This window comes from Abrus precatorius, unplaced genomic scaffold (assembly GCF_003935025.1).
Source record: "Abrus precatorius isolate BTA unplaced genomic scaffold, Abrus_2018 Scaffold8, whole genome shotgun sequence".
Classification (NCBI taxonomy): domain Eukaryota; kingdom Viridiplantae; phylum Streptophyta; class Magnoliopsida; order Fabales; family Fabaceae; genus Abrus; species Abrus precatorius.
In genome coordinates, this window is record NW_020874428.1 from 2,499,813 (window position 1) to 2,525,878 (window position 26,066).

General features: G+C 33.1%; 4 protein-coding genes across 4 annotated transcripts; 3 read left to right on the forward strand and 1 right to left on the reverse strand.

Annotated features, from left to right (window-relative positions):
• LOC113848126 lies at positions 1–4,275 on the forward strand. Its single transcript, XM_027477514.1, has 6 exons — positions 1–96; positions 141–200; positions 1,913–2,564; positions 2,655–2,743; positions 2,872–2,970; positions 4,165–4,275. Exons 1-6 carry the CDS (start codon positions 1–3, stop codon positions 4,195–4,197), a joined length of 1,029 nt encoding a protein of 342 aa, XP_027333315.1. The 3' UTR covers positions 4,198–4,275.
• Positions 4,276–5,026: 751 nt separating this feature from the next.
• On the forward strand, positions 5,027–15,667 carry LOC113846680. The gene is made up of 14 exons (XM_027475204.1): positions 5,027–6,029; positions 6,152–6,266; positions 6,970–8,693; positions 9,421–9,493; positions 9,583–9,703; positions 9,799–9,885; positions 10,059–10,517; positions 11,186–11,281; positions 13,149–13,310; positions 13,418–13,597; positions 14,210–14,323; positions 14,392–14,574; positions 14,886–14,930; positions 15,311–15,667. Exons 1-14 carry the CDS (start codon positions 5,078–5,080, stop codon positions 15,443–15,445), a joined length of 4,446 nt encoding a protein of 1,481 aa, XP_027331005.1. The 5' UTR covers positions 5,027–5,077; the 3' UTR covers positions 15,446–15,667.
• A 64-nt stretch (positions 15,668–15,731) lies between these two features.
• Positions 15,732–19,668, reverse strand: LOC113846642 (hydroxyproline O-arabinosyltransferase 1). Its single transcript, XM_027475132.1, has 8 exons — positions 19,129–19,668; positions 18,645–18,712; positions 18,345–18,546; positions 18,165–18,262; positions 17,999–18,068; positions 16,968–17,039; positions 16,754–16,867; positions 15,732–16,040 (listed from the first exon to the last, which is right to left on the reverse strand). The coding sequence occupies exons 1-8, from the start codon at positions 19,525–19,527 to the stop codon at positions 15,981–15,983; spliced, it is 1,083 nt and encodes a 360-aa protein (XP_027330933.1). The 5' UTR covers positions 19,528–19,668; the 3' UTR covers positions 15,732–15,980.
• A 4,983-nt stretch (positions 19,669–24,651) lies between these two features.
• On the forward strand, positions 24,652–25,074 carry LOC113848136. The gene has a single exon (XM_027477525.1). The coding sequence runs from the start codon at positions 24,652–24,654 to the stop codon at positions 25,072–25,074; it is 423 nt and encodes a 140-aa protein (XP_027333326.1).
• The last annotated feature ends 992 nt before the right edge of the window (positions 25,075–26,066 follow it).

Below are 26,066 nucleotides of genomic sequence, written 5' to 3' on the forward strand. Positions count from 1 at the left end.
ATGGATAGCGCGTGGCAGATGCAATGTGATTCGGTGTTTGAGTCGTCGACGTCTGCGACGGTTTCGTCTGCACCGTCGCCGGAGCCTAGGGGTCAGGTAACTCGAGTGCACACTTATTTTGAGTTTTCTTTGTTTGTCAGGGCTATATCTCTGTCAGTGACTGTGATTACTTCCTCATTGTGTACGTTTCGGTGATTACGGTTTAATGTGATGTTGGACGTGCGTTTTGTGAATGTTCTCGGGTAAAAGCGTTGTATGTATTTTTTAAAATATGAATTGCATTCTTGTTCCGATGCGATTAACTGTTGCATTGTTCAACGGCGATGACAGTGTAAAATGTCTGTATTTGATTTTTATCGCTTTCATGATGTTGGATGAGTGATTATATCTGTTTATTTTTTATATGAACCAATGGGAATAATGTATTACGTCATGTGACAAGTATAGTGGAATTCTTTTTTCTCATGTTTATTGAATTCCAGCGGTGGAAATGGAATCTACTTGGAATGCGTGTAAGCTTACATTATATGCATTATTTGAATTAGTAACTGGTAATGAAATTTAAGTTTAGGTATTGCAGTAGTTTGATCAGGTGTATACCTTATACTAATTGTAATAAAAATTTACCGTCCCTGAACAGTCTTCTACAATGCAAGAGGTAAAGCCTTTTTTCTTCGGAAATTATGTATCTGGCTAGGCTCTGCTGCTGTAGATTTTCTGGTTTCAAGTTTAAAAGTAAATTATAAGAACTAAGATGTTCGGAATTCTCCAACATCCAGAAATCCTTTATTGTTTTGTGAATAATATCCTTGCTGACAATGGAGAAATGATATTGGCAATCTACTTGGGGAAATTTTCTATGACATTGGTTAAGCACTAATGACCACAAGGGGTTTGCGATTAGTTTGAAATTTGTAGTTTTTATAACCTTTTAGAGAGTTTGGTTCTCATTCGACTTAGGGAAATTTTATTATTATATTCTTTTCCTGTTGGTTCATCACTGCTCCTTTATCTCAGTAATTGTGTAAATGATTTATGCTGCATATATTTTAATTTGTTTTATGTGGAGGCTGCTGCTAACTAGTAAATGTAATAAATGGCCCAGTGATCAGGTAATTGTAGCTTCAAGACTCTTTTGAGCATGATGGGGGAATTTTTATAGTATTGGTCTTTGGGGTTAGCGTTCTCAGCTGCTTCTATGATCCAAGGTGTAAAAACACTTGAAATAGTAGTATGCCTGTGTTGGACACTTAAAATAATCCTAGATGCTGTTTAGCATTTTATTACTTTTATTTTTGAACTTTTATAAGAATACAAATGAGGCTACTAGACAGTTGGATAAGTTATAGCATTTTATTATGTCTGCAGTAACTAATGCAGTAATAGTTAGATTTTCTGTTTTGTTTTAAGGTTTGTGTTTTATGTTTATTTTATTCCTATTTCATATGTTGTATTATAGACATGTCATGTCCTATTATTTTAAAATTTACAGTATTTCTGCATCCATGTTGTTATTGCATCTGTGTTACATGTCATGTGCATTATATGGTCTCCAGATTTGTATGTGCGAAGTCCACCTTTTTTATATAACACTGTGGGAGTGTTTGGAAGAGCTTATGGAGGACACTATATGGAAATAGCTTATAATTCCCATAAGCTCTTTTAGCATATTTTAACAAGATTCTTGATATATCTTATCAAAATAAGCTGATTTCAGCTGATTCCAATAAGTTTCATGGTTAAATTTATAGCATAGATCTTCATATAGAAAGAGCTTATTCAAAAATTGCTTAATTAAGCTGTTTACTCAAATGATCCCTTTGTCTTTTGGAATTAGAAGTTTATCTGAAGATTAATGTGTTTTATTAGTAATTGTACTATTTTTATAACTCTCCTTCCTGTGTTTTTTTAGAAGGGGATGAATGCAAGCCATTGTCTTTATCCGCAAGTTGCCCATGGTTTAGAATCAAAATTTGTTGGCGGGAAGCAAGGCCTCTTTTACCCAAGCTTTCCCCATTCAACCACCCATGGATCAAGCCATGCCAATGCTGGAAATTCATTTCTATCTCTCCTTTATGGTCCTCCATCTTTGTTACAGGGTGATTTCCGGGAGTTATCTGATCGCAAGCTTTACACCTCATCTGGTGATTGTACTCCTGCTATTGGGAATTCTGTCGTTGATTCAATAGAAAGTGGAACCGTCCCATCATCCAGTGGGGGGCTGATAACAGAAAATTTAATTAATTGTAAGCTGCAAAGCTATGCAAACACTTCTCCTGAGATTTCTTCCCGTGCAATGGTTGGTCTGAGTAGTGACCATAATTTTGCCTTCCATAATATTCAGAGTGGCAAAACTTCTACTCAGCCCACAGTTTCTCAGGGTGAGAAAGCTAGGGAGTTTTTTTCTTCTTCTGGGCAATGCGGAGGTGCTAGCCCTGCATCTAGTCTAAATGTTTGCTGCTCAGATATTCAAAATACACAACACATGGCTTTGGAACGGTACACATCTACGTATGCAACTTCTTTTATGAGTGGGTGTCCTCGTGTGTTCTGCATGGGAAAAAGTGAGTGCTAGAAGAACATATGTTCTGATTGTTTAAGGTATATCTTTTGTATATATATTGAGAACTCACTTTTCTATTGTCAATTTAAAGGTGGCTATCTTCTTCTTAGCAATATTGGGCTTCTTGGTATTGTTTGCTCATGCCATTGTTGCCACATGTCCGTCCTTAAGTTTTGTGAGGTAAATTCCTTCAAAATTATTTCTGCTATGTAACAAATTAGCATGATTAGCCACATCCTTCTTGAACAGTTAACTTCACATGTTCTGCATAATTAAAGCTGAATGGTTCATCTGTTCTGCTATTGCAGCATTCAGGGTTACATGGTGTCAACCCAGGGGATGCTGTTTGTATGGAAAGTGGTGAGACCATTTCACAATGGCAGAAGCTATACTTCTCGAAGTTTGGGGTATGATGTAGCTTTCATGCTATTTAATGGTTGGTGTGGCATGATACATAATGTATATGTAAGGCTGAGGGCTCTTAGAAATTAATGTGTGTGCTTTATGTTTTACTTATTTAGAATTTATCTACTTCTAGGAAAAGAATCTCTCTGTTTTCTTTTGCTGTTTCTTCCACAAATGACTGAATAATGAAATAAAAGATGCATCTTTTGAGTGTGAATGCTATAAATTCCTACGCTGAGCAGGGTTAAATGAGCAGATTTTTGGTAAAAGTTAGTGAACTGGTTGCTCAGGTGGTTCTGTGTATTGATGTGGCAGTATGAGGCTGACACATTATTGAGTAGATCTAGCCACAATTTGTCAATGGTCATATCTGAAATGTATGTGTACATGTTCTTGTAGGATGCTAAATTACCAATGAATCACGTGAAAATGAAAGTAGCATGTTATACCATGCATGCATTATTTGACACTGACGGGTAAGGAAGGAAATCATTAAGCAAACTATTATATGTTGCACTAAACATACTGATGGATACATGCTCATGAACATGAATGTAGAAGAAAACCCAAAGTTTTGTGCATATATAGTATTTATTTGAAATTTTGAATGAACTGTTGTAAACATGAATTAGCAAAATATCATTTGATAAACAATAAAATGGAAGTTTAAAATTTAACATACTTAGGAAATTGTCACATGATGATGCAAACAAGTTAGATTTAAAATTTTTAAAAAAGTTACTTATACTTGCATATATATATATTTGCTATCAAATATTCAAATTCATTTTTTAAAGGTCCTGTTTTACTCATTTGGACACCATTCATAGTACCACCAAACCATGAACTTCATTCTGATTCTGTCGAGTGCTGTTTTCAAGACATTGATCAGTTGAGGTCAGTGTATTTGTTTCTTGTGTTAAAATAGCAACTACCAAGCAACAATAATAACTTAAGATATAGACTTTGGACAACCTGAAAATGCTAATCTCATTACAGAGGAATAGTTATTCATTTATTAGGCATCTTAGTAAATATTGCTTAGGCAGTGAAAGAACTCTAGCTAGGTTATTAGGAAAAAATCATAATATAAACTTTATGTGTAAATCGTGATATTTTTGTACATTCATTTTACCTGTCTTTTAAAATCATTCTTGGCATTGAGAGTTGAATTTCTTATTTGCATGTGTTTGAAGCAACGAGAACACTGGATGGTGATACTTTTATGATGCTTTAGATTAGGTCTCCAGGGAATGAGAGTGAATGGGACTGGCCAGAAGTAATGTCAACAACAGGCAGTCTGATGAAATCCAATGGATCTGCATCTGATATGTCCAAGACTGATTTGTCTCATATTTTGAGTTCATCTGCAGTCATATTAAGGTCTGGAAAGCATTCTGAGTTTCTGACTATGTTATGTTTCCAAAAAATGCTCATATGGACCACAATTTATTTATTGGTGCATTGTCCAGAAAACAACCGACAACAATCCAGGATGGTTGCAACATTCCACTCAAAGGTTTTTCTGGTATTCCACGAAACAGCTTGTATGATCGGGTGAAAAGCCAATTAATGGATTCTAATATGTATACAAATGCACCAAACTTTCTTGGAACTCAACTGGATGATGGTTGTCAGCCTATACCTCCTTTCCTTGATTCTCTAAAAAGGAAAGGAAACATGCCAACTGTCCACTCTCCTTCACAAACTCCAACAAGCCTTCTGAAAGACCATGAATGCATCATAAAGAAGAATGCAAAAGTTGGTCTTGTGGGCAGAGATGGAGCTTCCTCTAACGTAGAGCTTAGGCTTGGTCAACCACCTCAGACAGGAAATCCAGTTCCATTTATAGAACCATCACTGCTTAATGTCCTTGCCAATCCTCCCAAATTGGACCCTCTGAAGCAGAAGATTAGCAGTGCGTTGAATCAATGTTTTGTCTTAGCTGATTGTTTGGTGTTATATATTTCTATTATTTATTAAGTACTTACTTCTTTTGTTTTATTTTGAAGGAAACTACTTAACAATGTATTTTTTAAATTGGATGCAGACCTCAGCAGGGAGGAGGGATTACAGAATAATTTTAGAAATGCTGCTGGTGCATTCAAAATGGTTGAGGAACAGCCCCAGCTTAAACCCAAGAACTATATGTCTGCAATCAGTAGTGCTTCAGATGCTCCTAAAGCTAGATCAGAAACCAACAGTATGGCCAAGGGTTTACCGTTTTCACAATTTGATAATCAACCCAAGGAAAAGATAAAAGCTAGTGAAAATATGATGAAAGTTGGCGTGCCTATCATGCCAAAGAATCTGCCATCTGATTTTAGTACCATGCAGTTTGGTTTTACTAATGCTCCCTGTAGTAGTAATGATCATACTGGAAGACAATCAAATAATTCTTTCCCAGGGATGAATAAATATTTGGATAGTGATAAAGGGGTGAGATTTGCTGAAGACACTTTTGCCAAAATAAATTCTGGATTTGGAATTTGTCGGTTAGTGGAATATCCAAACTGCATGACAAGAGCTGTTGGTGGTAGTAATAACTGTATTTCAGCTGTTAATACAAAGATATACGAATCAAATTATGAATCAAGCTTGCCTTCAGAAGCATCTGTGGCTGCAAATTTTTTGCATGGTACAAGCAATGTATCAGCTCTTGGACAAGATAATCACATGACTCCAGAGACAGCCATTCCATTTGGAGGAATTTTCAAGGGCCTTCCCTCTCTGGTTTCAAGCTCTTCATCAAATCATCTTCCTACTTTGCTGCAGCAGCAGGATAATAATATGGATGCATATTTCCTTGATGAAAACATGAGGTTGCTTGCATTGACACAGATACTGGAATTATCTAAGCAACAAAATACTCTGTATTTTCATGATATGAATCAAAAGCAAGGGAGATCCTGCAATTTTTCAAAAGTTCAGCATTATATGTGTGAGTCGTCAACATCTAAACAAGGTACTATTGGGGCATCACTGAAGTTGCACCAAAATAGAGGGACTAGTGGGAATGCTGAGAGTACAGATAGTTTTGAGAATCTGGCTTCCTTCACAGGCAAGCACAATGCATTTTTATTTTCCCCCACTTTAAGAGTTTGATTTTGCATGCATTGTGGAATTTTTGTAAATTTTATATTTTGTAGTATGCTTGTTTAATGGTTATTGTATTTCTTATAGGTTTGAACAGATATTGTCGCTTGTCTGGCTTGGCACCAATACCTTTACATTCTAAAGAGAAGGAATCACAATGTACACATCCCTATAATCTTCGAAATGAAGAGCCATCTTTGAGGTGATTGCAGACAACTATCATGTTTATGTCATAAGTATACTTGTGTTGCATCTTACTGGAAAGTAATCTTTTTGTGGCTTTGATTTTAAACCAGGCAGTATGTTCAGTCACAGCTTATCTTTCTGGGATCATAAGGAGTATTTTCCCCCTAATTCTATAATTAGGTTTTGGATAAGGGTTATATTTTATTTGGCCGTACAAGGTCATGGAAGAAGATACTAAGGGGTGCATTTGGTTTTATAGAGCATTTAGGCTTATGAAAGTAGCTTACGAGTTCTTTTAGTTATTTTTAGCTTATTTCAACAGGCTTCCTAGTTCCTAGTGAAGCTTATGAAAATTAAATTTTTACTCTGTTTTGATAAGTTCCATGGGCTGATTTAAGACATAAGCTCTTGTTATAAGAACTTATTGAATAAGCACATAATTAAGCTATTTACCCAAACTTAAATCCCAAATGAAACAGGCTGTGTGGTGGGACAGATAATAAGAAATGAGGCTAATTGGTGGGACAGAGGAATCTTGTCAAATATGTGCATGTCAGTTGAGATTGATTCATGGACATGATTGCTTTTCCATTTTTTGTTCTGTCTTGTCAGATCAGAAGCCTGATTTTATACTAACATTTGCAAATTTTTCCTTCCACTGGGAGCCACACCTCTAACAATTTTTCTTCCTTTTATTCTCCCCCAATTCGATGTTTCAGCCTTGGAAAAAACAAAGAGAATGCCAGATCTAGTGCGTGTGAAAAATGCTCTGAGCAACCATCAGATAATCATTTGGGTGGCAAGTACACAGGTGCGGCTCAGGTAAACTATTGCAGAGGCAATTTTTTCTCGGGAATTGAATCCTTCAGTAGAGATTTGAATACTTCAAAGGATCACTTTGAGCAAAGTGGGAAGTTAGATGGCCAAGACTCAAGCAAAATTGGCTCTCATACGCCTCAATGGGGAGATGTGCCAGGTGAGGTCAGGAAAACAGTTTGTGATGCAACGTCTTTAGATCAGATGGCTACTGGTTTGGATTGGGAAGGACAAGACAGTGTTCAACTTGGAAACATTTCTGTGAAACGCTTGAAAAGAACTATTGATATGGAGGATGCATGGAAAGCTCAAGAAAATTCTAATGTCTCTTCTGGATCTTCTGCTCGAGTTGTTAGTCAGGCATCTGTGGAGGTCAATAATGTTGATTCTTGTACCGTTGATCCTGTAGACACTGGTTTTGTCAACAACCTTTTAGTTGATGAAGGGTCAGGAATTGATCAAGGTAGGTCCTCAGATGTAGTTGAAAGTGAACAAAGTGATGAATTTCTTGGCTCAACTTGTGGGAATTACTTGAAAAATGGTTATATGAGAATCTTAAATGATCAACCATGTCGCAGTCTCCTTGATGAGCTTAAACTGTTAGATTCTTTGATATGGAAGAAAGGCCAGGATCAAAACCATTTTTCTGCTAATTGTAAAACCCATCAATCTCAGAGAGTCAAGAAGGGCCTCAAAGGAAAAAAACGAAAGAGAAATGAATTGAGGATTGTAGATGCTTCATTTTCATCCAGAATTTCTTCCTTATTGCATAAAAAGGGTGGTGAAGGTGCTGGAATTTTTAATTCATCTTCCAGTTTAGCAAAAGAAATGCAGATGCGCTGTTTATCTAGCCTGAAAAGATCATCTAACAAGTCTTCCTATGTTGAAACTGGTAACAAACAAAGACAAATTGCATTTTCATCCAAATCTCTCTCTGGTGAGAATCATCTGAACAGGCATGGCAGTGCAAAAGTTAGCTATGAGTCAGAACTAAATTCTGATGCTGAGTTTCACACATGTCCTGAAGTTTCTGGAACAAAGAAATTAAGAAAGGATTTCAGTTCTGGTTGTTTTGAGCAATGTCAAATGCAAAAACCAGCCCATGAGGAACTGGAACCTGAAAATGCTAAGCTGAGGTCATTCTCTTGCAGTAAGGAAAATGCTCCTAGAATCACTAGGCCAATAGTGTGTGGAAAATATGGTGAAATATCTAGCGGACAATTGGCTACAGAGGTACCGAAACCAGCAAAAATTGTCTCTCTCAGCATGGTTCTTGAAACCTCCAAAAGATGTATGGTCCCTACAAATGACATTGCTAGACTAACTTCGAAAAAGAAATGGAAGACATTAAGCATTGGAGCAAGTATTGGGCAATGCTGTGGGAACCCTGGTTTGAAAACTACGGAACATAAAGAAACCCAAAATACAATAATTTGTGATGGAGCAGATGTTGATCTCCCTATGGAGGATTTGGAGAGGGGTGGCAAGCCACCTGTTATTTACACAGGGAAGAAAGCTACCAAAGCTAAGCAGGGGGATATTATTGTAAATAGAGCTGATGCTCCATCGAAGGTGAAGAACAAGGAAATTCGGAAACAGCGTAGCATTAATGAGCTCACAGCTATAGGTAAATTTGAGCAGAGTAACATAATTATTTTTCTAAATAAAGTTGTAGAATTAGTTGATAAAACTAGAAGAATGATGAGGTATGGATTATTTGAAGTAATTAGTTTATTATTCATTCCTTGACTAACGTGCTGGCTTATATGCTTTGGGATAGAAACCTGGTATCTTATTTAAGAAGATATAAGGATAAACTCTAGTTGCAAAGATAGAACACTGCAGAATTATGAGGGTGTATGCTTCATAATGCCCAAGGGTCTGATTCTCTCAAAATGAAAATATATCTCTCTCTAGACCTCTACTGTTATTTATAAGCAACATGCCTTATTTCTGCAACTACTAAACATAACTATATATGTAAATAACTGAATAATGGGTTACTAATTAGCATAATTAAATAACTACTAATGAGGTGACCTAATTTGTTTTATTGGCTGTCATTATTCTACCAAACCTTGTTACTTGTGCTGTGTGAATTCATCAGGAGTCTGATGGTGGTGTTATATCAGTGATGCTTTGTTATATTTACAGCATAGTATTTATTTTGTTGCAAAATGGTATATATTGTTATTTATACACATGCATGTCCTTTTCATTTGAAATATGGTTCCATGCTTTTCTTACCTTGTTCTCTTTTATCCATATTTTCTTAATAATATAGCTATTTGTATGTGTAATTAATAGTTTTCCTGAGAAATGACTGCTCACAATGGTTTTCAAATGCATGCCAGAAACCAAGGTGAAAGATATGTTGAATTGTGCTGAAGATAGAGAGGGTGATTTGTGTAACAAAAAATGTAGAAAGTGAGCAAATCAAAAGTTGTCTTATTTGCTTATGATTTTATTGTGGGTGTGTTATTAATCTTACCGTATGTGTCTCATTGCTGTTACAGCTCTATTCAAGATTACACGAGCATATCCATCATAAATTCAGATGTTTTCTGCTGTGTGTGTAAAAGCTCAGGCAATGATGAAATCAACTGTTTGTTGGAGTGTAGTCAATGTTTAATTAGAGTACGTCAGTGATAAAATTATATTCAACTATTGAACTGTTTGTATTTTCCTATGAACTAAGAGTTTGAAACTGTCTCCAATATCTTGTTTTTTAGGTGCATCAGGCTTGCTATGGCGTTTCTACATTGCCTAAAAATGGACGTTGGTGTTGCAGACCATGCCGAACAAACTCACAAAATATTGTATATTTATTACTGTTCACTCCGATAAGCATTCTGATATCAACCGTTGACCAATTATTCCTTACTATTTTCTTTTCTCTGCTACTCTGTTTCGATAGCCATTATATCAGAGTCTATTTTGGAATTAATTTAACACTTTCATGCTTTTTGTTTTGGGTGGGTCCAACATCAAGGCCTGTGTCCTATGTGGTTATGGAGGTGGAGCTATGACTCAAGCAATACTGAGTCGGGCAATAGTTAAGAGCCTTCTTAAAGTGTGGAATGTTGAGAAAGATGGCATGCCTAAGCATACTACTTCATGTGAAGTTTTTGAAAAGGAAGTACATGCATTTCAATCCTCTAAATCTGGACTAGAAGTGAACCAAGAATGTGTCTCAAGGCCTGAAAATGTTGATACATCAAAAAGTCAGTTGAAATTTCAAATGTCACCAAGTCACATACAACAACACACCCTGTCCTCTGCTTCTAATTTTAAGGTGCATAACAGCATTACAGCAGGAGTTCTTGATCCAACTGTTAAACAGTGGGTTCACATGGTTTGTGGGCTTTGGACTCCCGGAACAAGATGCCCCAATGTTAACACCATGAGTGCTTTTGATGTATCTGGTGTTTCACGTCCAAAAGCAGATATGGTGAGTACCTAACAGAAACTTTAGATGGAGCTTTATGTTGCTCAGCTGGTTGTACCAACCAATTTCTGCAGTATGGTGGCATTATTGCTCTCAAATGTTTTTTGATCCTTTGGACATTATTGGTAACTTTGTGGGATTACCGTCTTCTGTTTACATGGTATCTATCTGTACTGTTTTTTAGTGTTGCTGTTTGTCAACGACACACAAACAAATTCTTAAAATGAATACTCATGGTATAGACCTTTTATTAAATAGATAATTACTTGCAGACTTTTTTATTTATTCATTTACCTGTTTTGTTACAATTCAAGCAATGATTAATAAAGTTAACCATCCCTCTTCCCTATAACTTCACAAATTTGTGCCTTTTGGTATTCAGGTTCAGGTTTAATTTAGTATTTACCACTCATTTTCACATTCTGGGGTATATGGGTATGCCTTGGACTGATTGTTGGGTCTTATATGTGGGCTTAGTAACTAACACAAGATTTTAGAAAACGATTTAGAGTTGAAATAAAGGAAATGGTGTTAAAATATGAGAATGAAGAAAAATATATTGTGCCTACAAGCTTGACTTAACAAATACATGCAAGGTCAAACTTATTTTGCAGTTTATCATTATTTTGTAGCGTTTGGTTTGCTCTAGTTTTCACCACATTACTTCTCAGGTTTGTTCCATTTGCAATCGATGGGGTGGTTCCTGTATAGGGTGCAGGATTGCTGATTGCTCTGTCAAATTTCATCCTTGGTGTGCACATCAGAAGGTACTTTATTTTCCTATTTGTGAGTTTATATCATACAACTTCTTAACATTGATGTGGTGGCTTTAATTAATTAAACTGTCAGAAGCTATATATATTCTTTTTATAAAGCTGGTTTGCTAATGATGTCTATTATCTGGGTAAATGTGCATGTATCTTTCTTACCAAACATACCATGAAGAAAAATGATCCCAAGCACTAGATGTGCCTAGGGATGTTGCCAGGGTTTTGTTTTTCTGGAGTACTAGTTGCTTGGGGTTCTTTTATGAGATGGGCTATTTTATTTGTATTATTGGGCTTCCTGCTTGTGATCTTAAAGCTTAGTAGACTTATGATTTGAGTGGGAATGTATTATATGTTACTATTACTAATCTTATTGTTAGTGGCTTTGGGTTTGTGGTCTTGTTAGTGGTTTTGGGTTTGTGCCAGTAATACTAGTACTAGGTTAGGGAACTGTATCAAAGTAGTACCAGTAATACTGCCAAGTACCAGTGTAATACTAGGACATTTGCTTGGGTTTGTACTAGTACTAGACTTGATCTAATTATTATTGGTATTTTTACAAATAGTTTGGAGTAATAGATAACAGTACTGTATTACATTTGTCAATTATATATTTAACGCTACTATTGTTATCCACCTTTTATGTATATAAAAGATGACTGAAAACTGTTTAAAGTGATTTAGTCACATGTAGAGAAGACTTTTGGAAGCACCAGTGAGGAGAGTGGATTTCACGATTTCTAGTCTGGTAAAAAGGGGTTGAAGGAGAACCTTAGATGAATTATTACAAAATGCCTTTTGATTTAATTAGACTTTTAAAAATTTGGTTTTTGACCAAGTCAATAGTTTCGTGTAATTCATATAGTCAACTTCTACCTAGTGGGATAAGGCATGGTTTTTGTTGGATTGATAACCATATTTATCAACATAAACTGTTGGTTGGATCAAGTATATACTGCTAGGCCAAAAGCTATACTCTATATAGTTAAGACACAATTTTTTCAACTCAAGTTCACCAGTAAGCACTGAAGTTAATGTTTCAAAGAGCTTGTCTATGAGGCATGCAGAAAGAGATATAAAGTCATTCACGCACTGTTGGTCTCTCAGTGGCACTTTAAAATGAGGATTTATAAACTATATTGAATGTTTGAAATAAGACTGTTGAAACATGAAGTGTTCATTTGACATACTTTAATTGTAATTTTCGTAGATAAAATCAAACCTTATCATTATGTGGTCAGTGGTGACATGTTTAGTTTTCTGCTAGTGTATTGGGTATGTCAAATTGAATGATATTCTGTTATATCTTGTTAAACAAACTATATGTAAAGGGAATTTCAGTGCTCACGTTTTAATGCAAGTTGAAGAAGTGAAGAATGCCTTTTGGATTTGTAACTTTGTATAACAAGAATTTGTTAATTGATGCTTATTATTATTCAATGCTCCAACAATACAACCAAGTAATTTATTTTCTCAAGTTCCCTTTAAGTTTAGAGTGTGTATATGTGTGTGCCAAGCATGGTACTGTGGTATGTTTTACAAATATATTTAACTCTAGGTCTTAAGAGACTTAGTAAATACTTGTGCTAGCTGATCATTGGAATTGACGAAGTTGTGATTTCACCTGAAAGAACTTGTACTCACAAAGTGGCAATTAGGCATTACTCTGGTATGCATTTTTTTCGCACTAGTTTGGTACCTAGGATGAGTTAAGAAATTTGTTATCTGCTAGCCATGTTTTATTGAATTTTGATTTGAACATTTATTATGATATCTTGTGTTAATAAATGTTTGACAACTTACATTAGTACTATACCATTAGGGTACCATAACTCCAATGACAATTGCTTTCCAACTTCTTTTGCAGAACCTGTTGCAAAGTGAGACTGAAGGTATTGAGGGTGAGAAAATTGGATTTTATGGAAGATGCATGCTTCATGCTGTTGACTCTAGATGTCAGTCTGCATATAATCCTATTGATGAAATGGGCAGTCAAGAAGAAAGGGAATTCACCTGTGCCAGAGCAGAGGTTTTAACATTTTTGAAACTTATCTAGAGTGTAGTGGAGGACTATATTAGTATTTTAATTTTCCTATGGTTTGGTAATGATATTAAATGCCTTCTGGATTATCGTAGGTTTACAAAGGCCGGAGATGGGATGGTTTTCAGACCAATCGTTACAGAGCCTTAAAAGCCCAGAGTGGATGCCTTGTTCCTGTGGAGCAGCTAAATGCTTGGATTCACATTAATGGGCAGAAATTGTGCTCACATGGACTCCCAAAATTTCCAGATTTAGACATTGAGCATGATTGTCGAGTATGTTCAAGTTGTATATATAGCATTTTAAACTTTCATAATTTATATCTTAATTATAAAATTGCATCTCTCTAATATAGTTTTATTTAATATGATAAAATTATTATTATTTTAATTTACAAAAATTATTAAATATAAAAATGTTTTAATTTAATAATATTTTAGGTGAATTTCTTTTCCTAAGATGGGTGGCTAATATATGATATTGTATTTGTTAGTATCGAATTTAAATCTCAGGCTAACGCAATATTAAAGCTAATTGCTAAGGTGAAGATAGCTTTAATTTTTTTTATACTTTTGTCATATTTGCAATAGGGTTTTTTTTTTTTTTTTTTTTTTTTTTCACACCCAGTTTTTTATATTACATTCTTTTTGTCTCTTCCTCCCTCTATACCTAAAATCCCATAATTTGAATAGCATTCAAGTCATGAAGATCAATTTTAGTTTTCCAAAAAGTAATTGTATTTTCAACTTCTTTAACTGAGCTGAAACTTAGGCCTTTGAAAACAAGTAATCTTTAAATGGAAAGTTACATTTGTATTCTTAGTTGGTATACTAGTTTTTTGGATAAGCTTCAGCCTATTTCCTGAGTATCTACTGTCCTGTCTGCAGAAGGAATACGCTCGGTACAAGCAAGCAAAGGGATGGAAACATCTTGTTGTATACAAATCCAGGATACATGCCCTTGGTCTTTACACTTCTCGGTTCATTTCCCGGGGTGAAATGGTACAGTACTGGCCTGAATGTGTGTCTCTGATATGATTGCAAATATGATGTTTCTCATGCTTCTATAGGTTGTCGAGTATGTTGGTGAAATTGTGGGGCTGCGTGTGGCTGATAAAAGAGAAAATGAATATCAATCTGGAAGGAAACTTCAGTACAAGAGTGCCTGCTACTTCTTCAGGATAGACAAAGAGCATATTATTGATGCCACAAGGAAAGGGGGGATTGCTCGATTTGTAAACCACTCATGCCTGGTATATTTACTTCAACGTTTGACTTATGTAATTTTTGTCAACTTTAGTATATATCCATTAATGCCTTGTCTATGCTTATGGTTGTTGCATTATAAGACCAATGGCTTGTGTAGTAGTTTGGCGGGGTGCCGTCAAATTATTTAAGAATGTTGGGTGTTGGTGATTTTGTCCTAAAAACTAATTTGCACGTACCCGCTGCGAAATATTTGAACCCTACTCTTTGCATCAATGATGTGAAGTGTCAACAGTAGCTTCTGTTTTCATTTGTACTTCAATTCAGCCTTTTAACTAACGGTTATTTACTTGGGCAGCCAAATTGTGTGGCAAAGGTGATTACTGTAAGGCACAAAAAGAAGGTAAGCTGTTCACATTTTATTCAATTTACTGAAATTTATTGGAACATTTCCATATATAGGTTATGATTGTTAGAAAAAGTGGGACCACTTTATTACCGTGCTACATTAGAGCTGTTTAATTCATGATTATCACAAGGCTACTGACGTAGGATTTGTTGGCAAATGTTTTCTTAAAGTAGAACGTATTAAGACATTGAGAATTAAATGTTTTTCAGATGTGTTGATAGTTTCTATGAAAATCTAGCTACACCCCTTCTATAAGCAATATCGAAAATCCCTACCCCGAGATGAAATTAAGATTCAACAGCATATATGGCATCAGCTTGCATCTTCCATTTTGACTGCACACTGATGAGACAACTTCGCTTTTGGTTTTGAAGGTTGTCTTCTTTGCAGAGAGGGACATATTCCCTGGTGAAGAAATTACGTATGATTACCATTTTAACAACGAAGATGAAGGAAAGAAGATTCCATGTTACTGCAATTCGAAAAATTGCAGGCGTTATATGAACTGATTGGCAATTGTAAATAACTTGAATGTTTTGTTGCATGTTCGATACCCATGAGTATTAACTGTGGGCCATCTTGTTGTGTTCATGACGCTAGCAAAATGCCTCTTCAATTCAAATCCTGGGAAAAGGCGTGGATTCATGTTACTGCGATGTGAACTAGGCACATTTGAAATTTTAAAGGATAATCGATGTATATAATTTGCTTGCAATTGCACGCTGGTTTTTGTAAACGAGCTCCGGCGTCTTGAATTGGTTTTAACCTTGCTCAATTAGTAGACCTTCAGGCTTAATGGAATAAAGTTAAGCAAATTTCAATTAAAAATCCAAATATTAGAGCTGCAGCTGAACGTAAGCATTCTATCAGGCACCAGTGACAAATCCACATGTTTTTATCACGTGTAACCCTCAGCTATATAAGAAAATCACACTTTTGGTTCTACAACACAAGTACATAAGCAGCAGTATGTACATTGCTCATCCGTGTCTAATGGCCATAGGTCCAAAGCAGTCTCCAGTGACTAACCACCTTTAGAGCTCTTCATGTCCACCAATTTGGAATACTTGCTGTAGCTTCGTTTACCATCTTTACAAGAGTCACCTGTCAAGGTTAATAACTAATTGTAAAAGTCTGCCGGATGGTTCTAATTCTCACCCATGCATTTAAATACGAAAAAACTCGAAAGGACATGCTTGCGTTTAATGTGTCAACCCATGCCAAAATATATACCCAAAGATAATAACAAGTTAACAAGGGGTTCAGCAATCAATTATCATCCACAAATTATGTGATATTCCTCAGTTTCTTTTAATCACAACATTTTGGGGGATATGTTGTGATTATTTAAGCATATTTTAGGAGAAAGAAGCATAATTTACTCTTAAATATGATGTTGCAAATGTTAATTTTGAATATAAACAAATAAATGACAACCTTCACAAGGTGCATGTACCTTAAAAATCGAAGTATCATCACCCAAATCTTGTAATAGAAATGAATGGCGCACTATATCTTTAGAACTACAGATGTGATTAAAGAATTAACCAGAACAGCTTTCATAGATTCTACCTATGGAGATTATTAATGATCAATTAGAATAATTTTTTTTTTTTTTTTTTGTCAGATTGGCAATGGTTAGTCAATCACACATCATCCAATCAACACACCAAATATGAACTTCATTGGCCGTAAGCAGTAAATAGAGAATGAAGTAAATAAACTAAACCAGCTGACTAACGTGTCACACTGTACCAGAATACCCCACCCCCCAAAATAACCACACTATCAAGAAAAAAAGGGAGGTGAAAACATACCACACTTTCTGGAACACCGGGTGGCGGCAATGTCAGATTTTTGGGTGGAGCAACATGATCATAAGATCTTTTATCAAACCTCCATTCCCCAATCTTTCCGTAGGTCAGCTCACCCTAAATATTTAACATCATACATTGAGTAACAAGTCTATGCAACAAAACAAGAGATATGTAGATGTACAGCTACTTGAGTGGTAATTGAATTACACAGTACCTTCATTGTATAGTCACAACCATAAGTGTAGTGAATTATGTATGACTTGCCGATTTCTTTGTCCCATGGAGGCTGGCACGCATTATAAACAAACAAATGTTAGTAAATTTAAAAATTAGGAGTGTTTGGGATAAATCCAGTGTATACAGACTATGAAATTATGTCTTTTAGTATAATGTTAGAAAATAAAAGGCAAAGAAGAATGAAATATTGACCAAAAGCCTTGATATTGTAATACTACGAAAAAGTCCAGGTAGAAAATAAAAAATGAATACAACATTGTTCTTGCACTATTCTATGTGATTTCGATAATATGTTAAAGACATCAACAAGAACAAAATTTGTAAACACTTTTCTAATGCAAGAATACCAAGCTCTATTATGTAAAAGTTAGACGAGGGAGTTTCTACAAAAGTTGAAATGCATAAACTGATTTTGATTTATTCAATAAGTTTGAGTCACTTTATTTTCTTCTACTACAAAAGTTTGTTCATAAATTTATCCAAATTGGAGCTAAGTAGAGCAGATCTTGATGAATAAGCTCTACACTCATGAGTGCAGTCTAAACTATGTCAAATAGCAGTTGGTTTTGTATGCTTGATAAGCACTTATTGCAGTAGATAAGCTAAAATAAGCTGAACCTATTCCAAGAACGGCTAACGTTATAAAAAAATATAGTATCTATTAGGGCCTGTTTTGTGAACATGATCAAATATGAAAGAATAGGATATAAGAGCTGGATAAGAACATGATAGGATAATAATAGGATAGATTTTTTATTTTATTTTATTTTATTTTACATTTGATGCATACTAAAATAACCAACTAGATACATCATGTTATCATATTCTGCCTATTTCTAACCCAGCTTCTTCCATAAGATAAAATTTACTCTAGAAAGAAGGATATGATTAGGACAAAAGGATAGACTTCTAATATCTTGTTTGTTCAATAAATGTTAGAAATAAGATAGGATAGAAAAGGATATCCTAATAGAGGATAGCAGAAAGAGAGAGAGAGACTTCTTAAACCTGAATCATGAATTCTTTGTATAATATGTTACGAACACCGTGGAGAGCAGATGCAACAGCATAAGCATACCTATATCAATGATGCAAAATAACAAAAAAAAGTCAACTTGTAGTGAGGTTAAAGGAAAGTATGGATAAGAGAAGGAAAAAGAAAAAGGAAAATTACATTTCAAGCACCCATCCAAAAGCTTTATCAGTTTCAGGATCCTTCTTCATTGCCAGGGAGATATTCATCCAAGTAGGAGCAATCTTTTTAAGGGGTTCCTAACATTCTTCCACACAAAATTAAAAAATGCCCAAAATCAAGAAAATCCAAAATTATTGCCAAAAACTAATTGACAAATACCTTTCCAACAATAACAGGAGAATTTCCAATTGGATCTATATTGGTTATTGATCCATTTTCCTCAGGAAAATACTTTCTTAGCACTGTCTCATACTTCTTAGGCTCAATATAAAAGAAAGGGAATGCAGCTCCTAGTCCATCTCTGGCTAAGTTTGGTATAGGTTTGACAATTATATGATCTGGTTCAGCCATCAATATGTAACTGATACACAGCACTAACATAAGTCAAAACCAAAATTAACCAAAACAAAAATGATTCTCAGTTTTGAATCTCAAAATTTAAAGTGACACGTCTCATACTCTTCTTTAATATCTGCTTGTTGAAGCCATTGTACAAATGCCCATGGTCTATTAAGGACTATGTAACCCTGCCATAGAGCAGATATAAGTAAGCGAAAGACTACACAGAATAAAGAGTAACTAGTAATTTCATCCCAGAAAATGTACCTTAGTTTAAAAACCATCATTGATCTAAATTAACACGATTTATAGTCCTTAAATAATTCAAACCCCATTTATGGTAGGAACTAGCATTTCATAATTTAACTCAGGAACTAATATACTCAAAAGTCACAATCCAACCCACAAATCCCAATGATAAAAAATTCCATTTTTATCCAAGAATAAGTGCATTTAAACAACTTATTCAAAAATTGGAGGACACCCAAATGAAAAATTTATTTATTTTTTGTTTATTAATAATCAAAATCACAATGTTAGAGAAACATGACACAACCCAACAGAAAAAATGAAAAAAAGAAATAACAGGAAAGAGAAGGGAAACCTGATCCATTCCGGCAGGTAAAGGCTGAGCAATAAAAGTGGGGATCTCATCCATGAACTTGTCAGGTTTGCCAGAGTGAAGGATCCTAGTGAATCCACCCATGCCAGATTGAGGGTCATCCTTGAACTTGTTGAACCAATAGTACATTATTCTGCACTGCCAAGTGTTGTAGACCGAGTCAGAAGCAGTAACTGCAGTGTGAAAAAGCCTCTTAGAAGCAGAAGAAGAAGAGGATCTGTGAAGTGGCATCTTGATAAGGGGATCCACAGAAATTGAAGGACGAGAAGGGCCTGGAAAATCTTGCTTGAGAGGGGCATTGGCAGAGATGATAATGTTGTATGTTATGAGAGCCACTGAGAAAGTTATCAAAATTGTGAAGAACAAATTGCCACACCCCATTTCTTCCTTCTTTCAAATTTGCACTGAGAAGGTTATCATTCGTAGAAATTGGAAGAATAAATAGAGAAATAATTATTCAGAGTTGTTGGATTTTTTACAACCCGGCGGCTCACTTCTACTACTTCTCTTCTGTGTCCGGTTGTTGAAACTCCAAAAGTCGTCTCCTATTTATTTATTTTATCAACAATAATAATAATAATAATAATAACTAAACTAAGTGTTTATTTTCTAAAAACATTGCCTAATTTGTTATTAGTTTTTATAATTATTTAAAAATACATTTATTTTTCACAAATTATTATTTTTAAATCTTTCTAACTGACGTGATGTATTAAAAAATTCTATAATTTTTAACAACAAACACTCAATAATAATAATAATGTCATTGTCTAGTTTGATTTCTATTTCTCTCTCATCTTTTTATTAGTTATTTTTAGATTATTTTATGTTGGGCAAGTGGATATAGAAGGACAGCTATCGCCCGTTGATGGCAAGATCTCTTTCAAATGTGTTTCACTTGCATTAATTAATTATATACCAAACTTTAAATGCTTTAACAAAATTTTCAAACTATATAAACTAGTTAATTAGTTTTTATAATTTAATATTTATTAATATTTTTGCATGTTTTGACGAGGTAGCTTAAGGAAAGTTAACGCATTAATAGAAGGGCATTTAAAACATTTTTGCAAAACATAAAAAATCATTTAAACAAGGGTGGTCTAATGCATATTTAGGAAAATAGAAGAGAAACTTACGGTAACGTAATGGCATTAACCTTTTAAAAAAATAGAAGAAGCGACTTTACTATCATCATTTATTAGCTTTCTTATTTTTCAACAAGAAGTTCTTTTGATTTAGGTATAGTGCCACGTACACTTCTAAGAAAAATTCAAGCATATTTATGTAGTCATAATTAATATTTTTGGTGTATTATATAAATTCTTTAAAATTTAAGTAAGTTTTGTCAGTAAAAATAAGTTAAATGACGTTAATAATTTTATTATTGATGATGTAGAATTTCTTTTACTACATAAAAAAAATTAAGAAATAGTGCTTCTAAAATTGAAGAGGGAATACAAATAAATTATCAACCAAGACACATATTTCTGATTGATATAGTGTATAAAAGCTCCATTTTTAAAAAAAATAAATTGAAACTAAAATTATAATATTTATAAATTTTTGCTTATCATGAAAAATATTATTTATTTTGATATAGTATGTCGATAATATTGAAAATTTGTATCAAACTTAAATTAAGATTAATTAAATTTAAATGATAGCATTTAAAATAAATAAAATTAGATATTTAATATGAAAAATTTATAACTTAAAAAGAAAAAAAATGACTCTTAAAATTTTTTCGCTATGATAATTAAATGTACATTTGACATGAATATTGCATCACTACAAAATGTCAAAATTTAAACCAAGATATTGAAAGTCGAAGCATCACTGTCCAACAATGTATTCAATGTGTCGAATTGGTAAACGATTACTTTCATAAAGACAACAGAGATTTTGGGGGGGATATTTTTACTAGAGATGTTCAAAATATATCAACTTGTGTTCATATCCTTATAAATACTTAATTTATCATATCCATCTAATTTACATTATGTTGTGATTCATGAGATTTAATATTTTAATTATTTTTTTATAATTAATATATATATTTAATTTTTTTTAATAAGCATTGTTTCTTAAATAAAAAATTATTTATTAAAAAAATGTTTAATTAATGATTTTATTTATTTACTAATCAAACTACGTGTCTAAAAAATTTTAAAATATGAAAAAATTTGTTAATCAAAACCACAAAATACCATTCAAATTGGTTCAATTTTGATATATTTTTTTTAAAAATAATTGATTAAAATTAAATCAAAAATTTTATTTATAATTAGTTTGAATATTTTTTTCTTCCAAAATTAATTCATATTGAATCGAAAACACTCTTAATTAAACCGATTCAAATTAAACTACAATTATTTATAACTGATTTGGAATTTTTTTTTTCTTCAAAATTAATCCAAACGAAACCCTAAATAATCCTAATTTTTTTATCCAAATTTGGTGCTCAAGGTGGATTGTTGGTGTATATTTATGTTGTTTAGAAGTAGAATTAAAAATGGATCAAATAAAGTTAGACTTATATGGTTTGAGCTTGGCCTAACTCTTAAAGTTAAGGCTCAAGCCTAATTTATTTACTTAATATGATCCATTTTAAAAGTATAACATAATTTTTTTAAAAGTTTGACTTAATTTGCAAACTTATTTTGTAATAAAAAGTTTTAAATAGGTAAAAAATTATCTCCAAATAAACTAATGAGCTAAATTTATATGAAAAAAAACTTAAGTCTTTAAATTAAATTAAATAAATATATTATTATTATTATTTGCTTGCCTTGTTAGGTCCAAAATGTTTTTTTTCAAACTATAATCTTTTTAAATAAATAATTTTTTAAAAATTCTTAACTTGACTTATTTAGTAATAAGTTTGGTCTGACTTATTAAAATAATAAGTTTAACTAAATTTAAGTTCAATATAGACTATCATATTTCTACTTGTACTTGAACTCCCATGATGCATGTATAACTAACCAGTAGTTTACCTTATTGGAGTTTTCTTTTTTAGTGTCATTTTTGTTTTGCTAAAGGAAATCTAGAAGTATCAACTTTTAAATGTGTTCAAAGGCACACAATAAGAATTTATGTATAATAATTTTTATTAAAAATAAAAAAATATTACAAAATTCAATATATTAATAACATAAAATGCTATATTTAAAAAAGAAAAACTACTTCTTGATTTCTTAACATATACTTTTAAATACAGGTTAAAAATTATTTTATTGAATATGATAGTTTATTGTTTGCCCATGCTAACCATACAGAAGTTGATGCTATTCATGGAACTCTTCAACCTTACGATGGAGCTTTAGGCCAACTAGTTAACATGAAAATTAGAGATTTTACTAAGTTAAAATGTTCTAAATATTAGTAGCGATTTGATTTTAAGATAGGACAGGTAATTAAGATGATGGAATGTCATGGAAGATATTGGAGGTTTCCTATCATCATTGAAAGGTACGAGGAGTCTATTTTTTATTTATTATTATTATTATTATTAATTTTTTTAATTTTTTATTTTTGTCTAAGATTATGTTTAGAAGAAGTTAAAGTGATGAAAGAAGAATGCTTTTCTCGAGTAAGGAAGAAGATAATCGTAGACGTGATAGCATAATTAATTCTTAGTATATTTAGATTCACTTTTTAAATTGTCATGCATTTACGTTTCAATGCTACCATAACTTCCAAACACACATTCTATCGTAGTCAAAATATGGAAAAATAATCGATTTCCTTGTTTCAAAATTTGGAGTCCATGTTTCTCTTTTAATTATGATTCCATTTTTCTATCGTAGCTAAAACATTTTGATTTTGATCTAAATCTTAATAGATGATTTTTGGTCAATGATCGATTATGAAATTTTAACCTCATTCGGTGTTGAACTTTTACAAACAGGTCCAATTCAAGACATACATCATAAGATAGAGTGGTTGATCTTCCTATTAATGAATTGGGCTTGAGTAAAATGGTTTGTCTCATTTTTCTTTAATTTGTTTTTTATTTTTTACCTTCAATTTTCTTTCTCCCAGTGCAAACAAAGGATCAATGCAAGAAAGGAAGGAAAATAAAGTCACTAGAGAAATGAAAATTGTACAATGAACAATTTTTTTTACAACTCAATTTAAATAAGAAGAGAAAAAATAATAAAATATTGTGTCAAGGATAGTTTTGTTTGGTTCCATTTATATGAGAAAGATAAAAATATTAATAATACTGATTAGATTTATATTTGAATGGCATAAACTATGTTGCTAGTTATTGTTTTTATGTAGGATTAATGTTTATAAAGTTTTCAGCATATTTTGAACACACGATCAAATAATAAAACCAGAGATAGGGAAGCCAAATCATCCAACAAAAACGGAAAGTAAAATCAGACACAAAGGAGACAGCAAAGAAAGAAAAATGGCTAGTTTTTTAGATTGAGGTGGGACAAATTAAGGCTAAATAAGTGGGTTAGATTAACAATTAACAAACATGAATAGAAGTGTTTTGGTCTGACCCAGTAGAATGTTCTTGACAAGCACTGGGTATTATGGCCTTAAGAATGGTCAACAAACTAAAAGCTACTAATATTTATTCCAAAAATAGATGAGATGAAGACGAATCATTCAGAAGAATGGGAATCCCATCTCTCTCGCATATTAAGAAATTAAGTGTGTTTGGATATTATTTTTGTTAATTATATGAAAAAGGTTTAAAAGAATATTATTTACTTTTGTTTGATAAACTTATAATCTTTAATTAATTTTTTATAAAGAAAATAACTCATTTAAAATAGACAAAATATCATTATTTTCTAAATAATTTTAATTTTCCATTTTATTCTTTATAATTAATTATTTATACAATCTAAACAGTAAACACAGTAAATTATGTTAAAACCATTTTTTACATAACATATCTGAACACAAAACTTGTTTTATATAATCAATTATATAAACAATCAATTATTAAACTAATATATTTTTTAATTAATCCAGACACCCGCTAATTAACAAACTAATACAACAGTTTTCTTTTTACAGCAAAAGATTGGACTTGTACAGTAGAAATTGCCACCCCATGACATATTAGCCAAAAAATAAAACAAAAGGCAGAAAAAAGACAACAATGGCCACATGGGTAGGCAAGGTTGTCATAACATAAATATACCAGAAGAGACAACACGGTTTTCACACAAAAATCGCAACCACGTTAATTCCACGGATTCTTAGGACTTAATTTCCGAACTCAATTTTCATCCTTATCCAACTCATCATTCAATCACACCCTCTACCCTCTACCCTCTACCCTCTCTCTCTCTCTCTCTCTCTCCCTCTCCCTCTCCCCCACAACTTATATATACCTCACAGTTCTTCTCTCTCACCACCACTTTCTCTCTCCCTCAAAAAAAACTCCATCTCAAGAGGGTGGAACAAACAATCCTTAAAAAAACAAAAGAGAAAAAAAAACATCATTTTTGCTTTTGATATTAACTAGTTACAATGCAAAGACAAACATCCTTGAGGGAGAAGTTGAAATCTTCAATATGTTGTTTCACGGGAACGGTTCACCACGATCCATTGGATCATGGAGAAGGGTTCTATAGCAAATTACACATACCCAGAACACCGACTTCACCAGCAGGGTCCACGGCATCTTCATGGTTCAAAATCAATAGTGTTAAGTCACCTACGAGCCACGAATTCGAGGCACCACGTGTGAGTGGTCGAAGCCTTAGGTCTCGAATGAATCGTAGGAACAATAATCGCCAATCACAATCTGCTGATTTTAGCTATGATCCTTCCAGCTATGCACTCAACTTTGAAAGTGAGTGCCCTGAACAGTTTCCATTCAGAAACTTCAGTTCTCGGTTGCCGGCGTCCCCGGTTGCCGGTGCCCCCGCCGCTGATCAAGTATTCCGATGAGATTGTTGGGTGTACTTGAGGTTCGTAATTTGTTGTCGTCGTTCAATTTGTTGGTGCAAGGTGGGTGGAATTAACAATGAAATTAAACAGAAATGCCAGCTAACACACTTCTATGAACTTAATTATTATTACATTCTTTGTAATTCGTTTATTTTTTTAAATGTTAAAATATTTATTTTATTAATTAATTACTTTTAAATTTTTAACAAATAAATCAATTATAAAAAGCACGTTGAAAGAACTATTTTAAAAAAAAAGTGTTGTTAGCAGCATTTAGAAAAAAAATAAAAACAAAAATTGGTAGTTATTGGAACTATGATTCCAATATCATTTGTATTGCTATGGGCTATCCCCCCTCCCTCCTCTCATGTACCAAAGTTGTGGATTGAATTGAGTCCAAGACTCGGCCTCATGAATTTGGATCCCTGATGTAAGTGACGATATATGGTTGTGTTTGAGTAAAAAAAATTGTAAATCTGCAATTACTCATGATAAGTTTTTATTTAAAATATGTGTTTTTTCTTTGATAACCATTACGTTTGGATTTGGACCTTTACGACTTAACCCAGAACAATAACCGTTTCTTATTGTTCTATAATGAGAGATCTCAGAGAATGCAAGCTTCACCTTATCACACAGTCTATGAGAGGTGAAGAGAAAGAAAAAATTGAAGAAAAACAAAACAAGAGAGTGAAAAATAGATTATAGCTTTTACTATTAATTACTAGATTATGCGATCCACCAGTTGATCATAAGCATCATTGCGTTAAACTTAACTTAGTAAACAATCAAGATGTTTCGTTGAGGATGATAATTACTGATTATATCGCGTTAATACGCTAATTTATTTGTAATTTAGTCCTCAGCCGTAAAATAAGCCATATGTCAATTAAAGGATAAATTTACTATCAAATAATTAAATAATAGATAAAGTAATAATGCAAATAAGTTAAATATTTCAGTAAAATAATAATAAAACAAAAAACAAATTA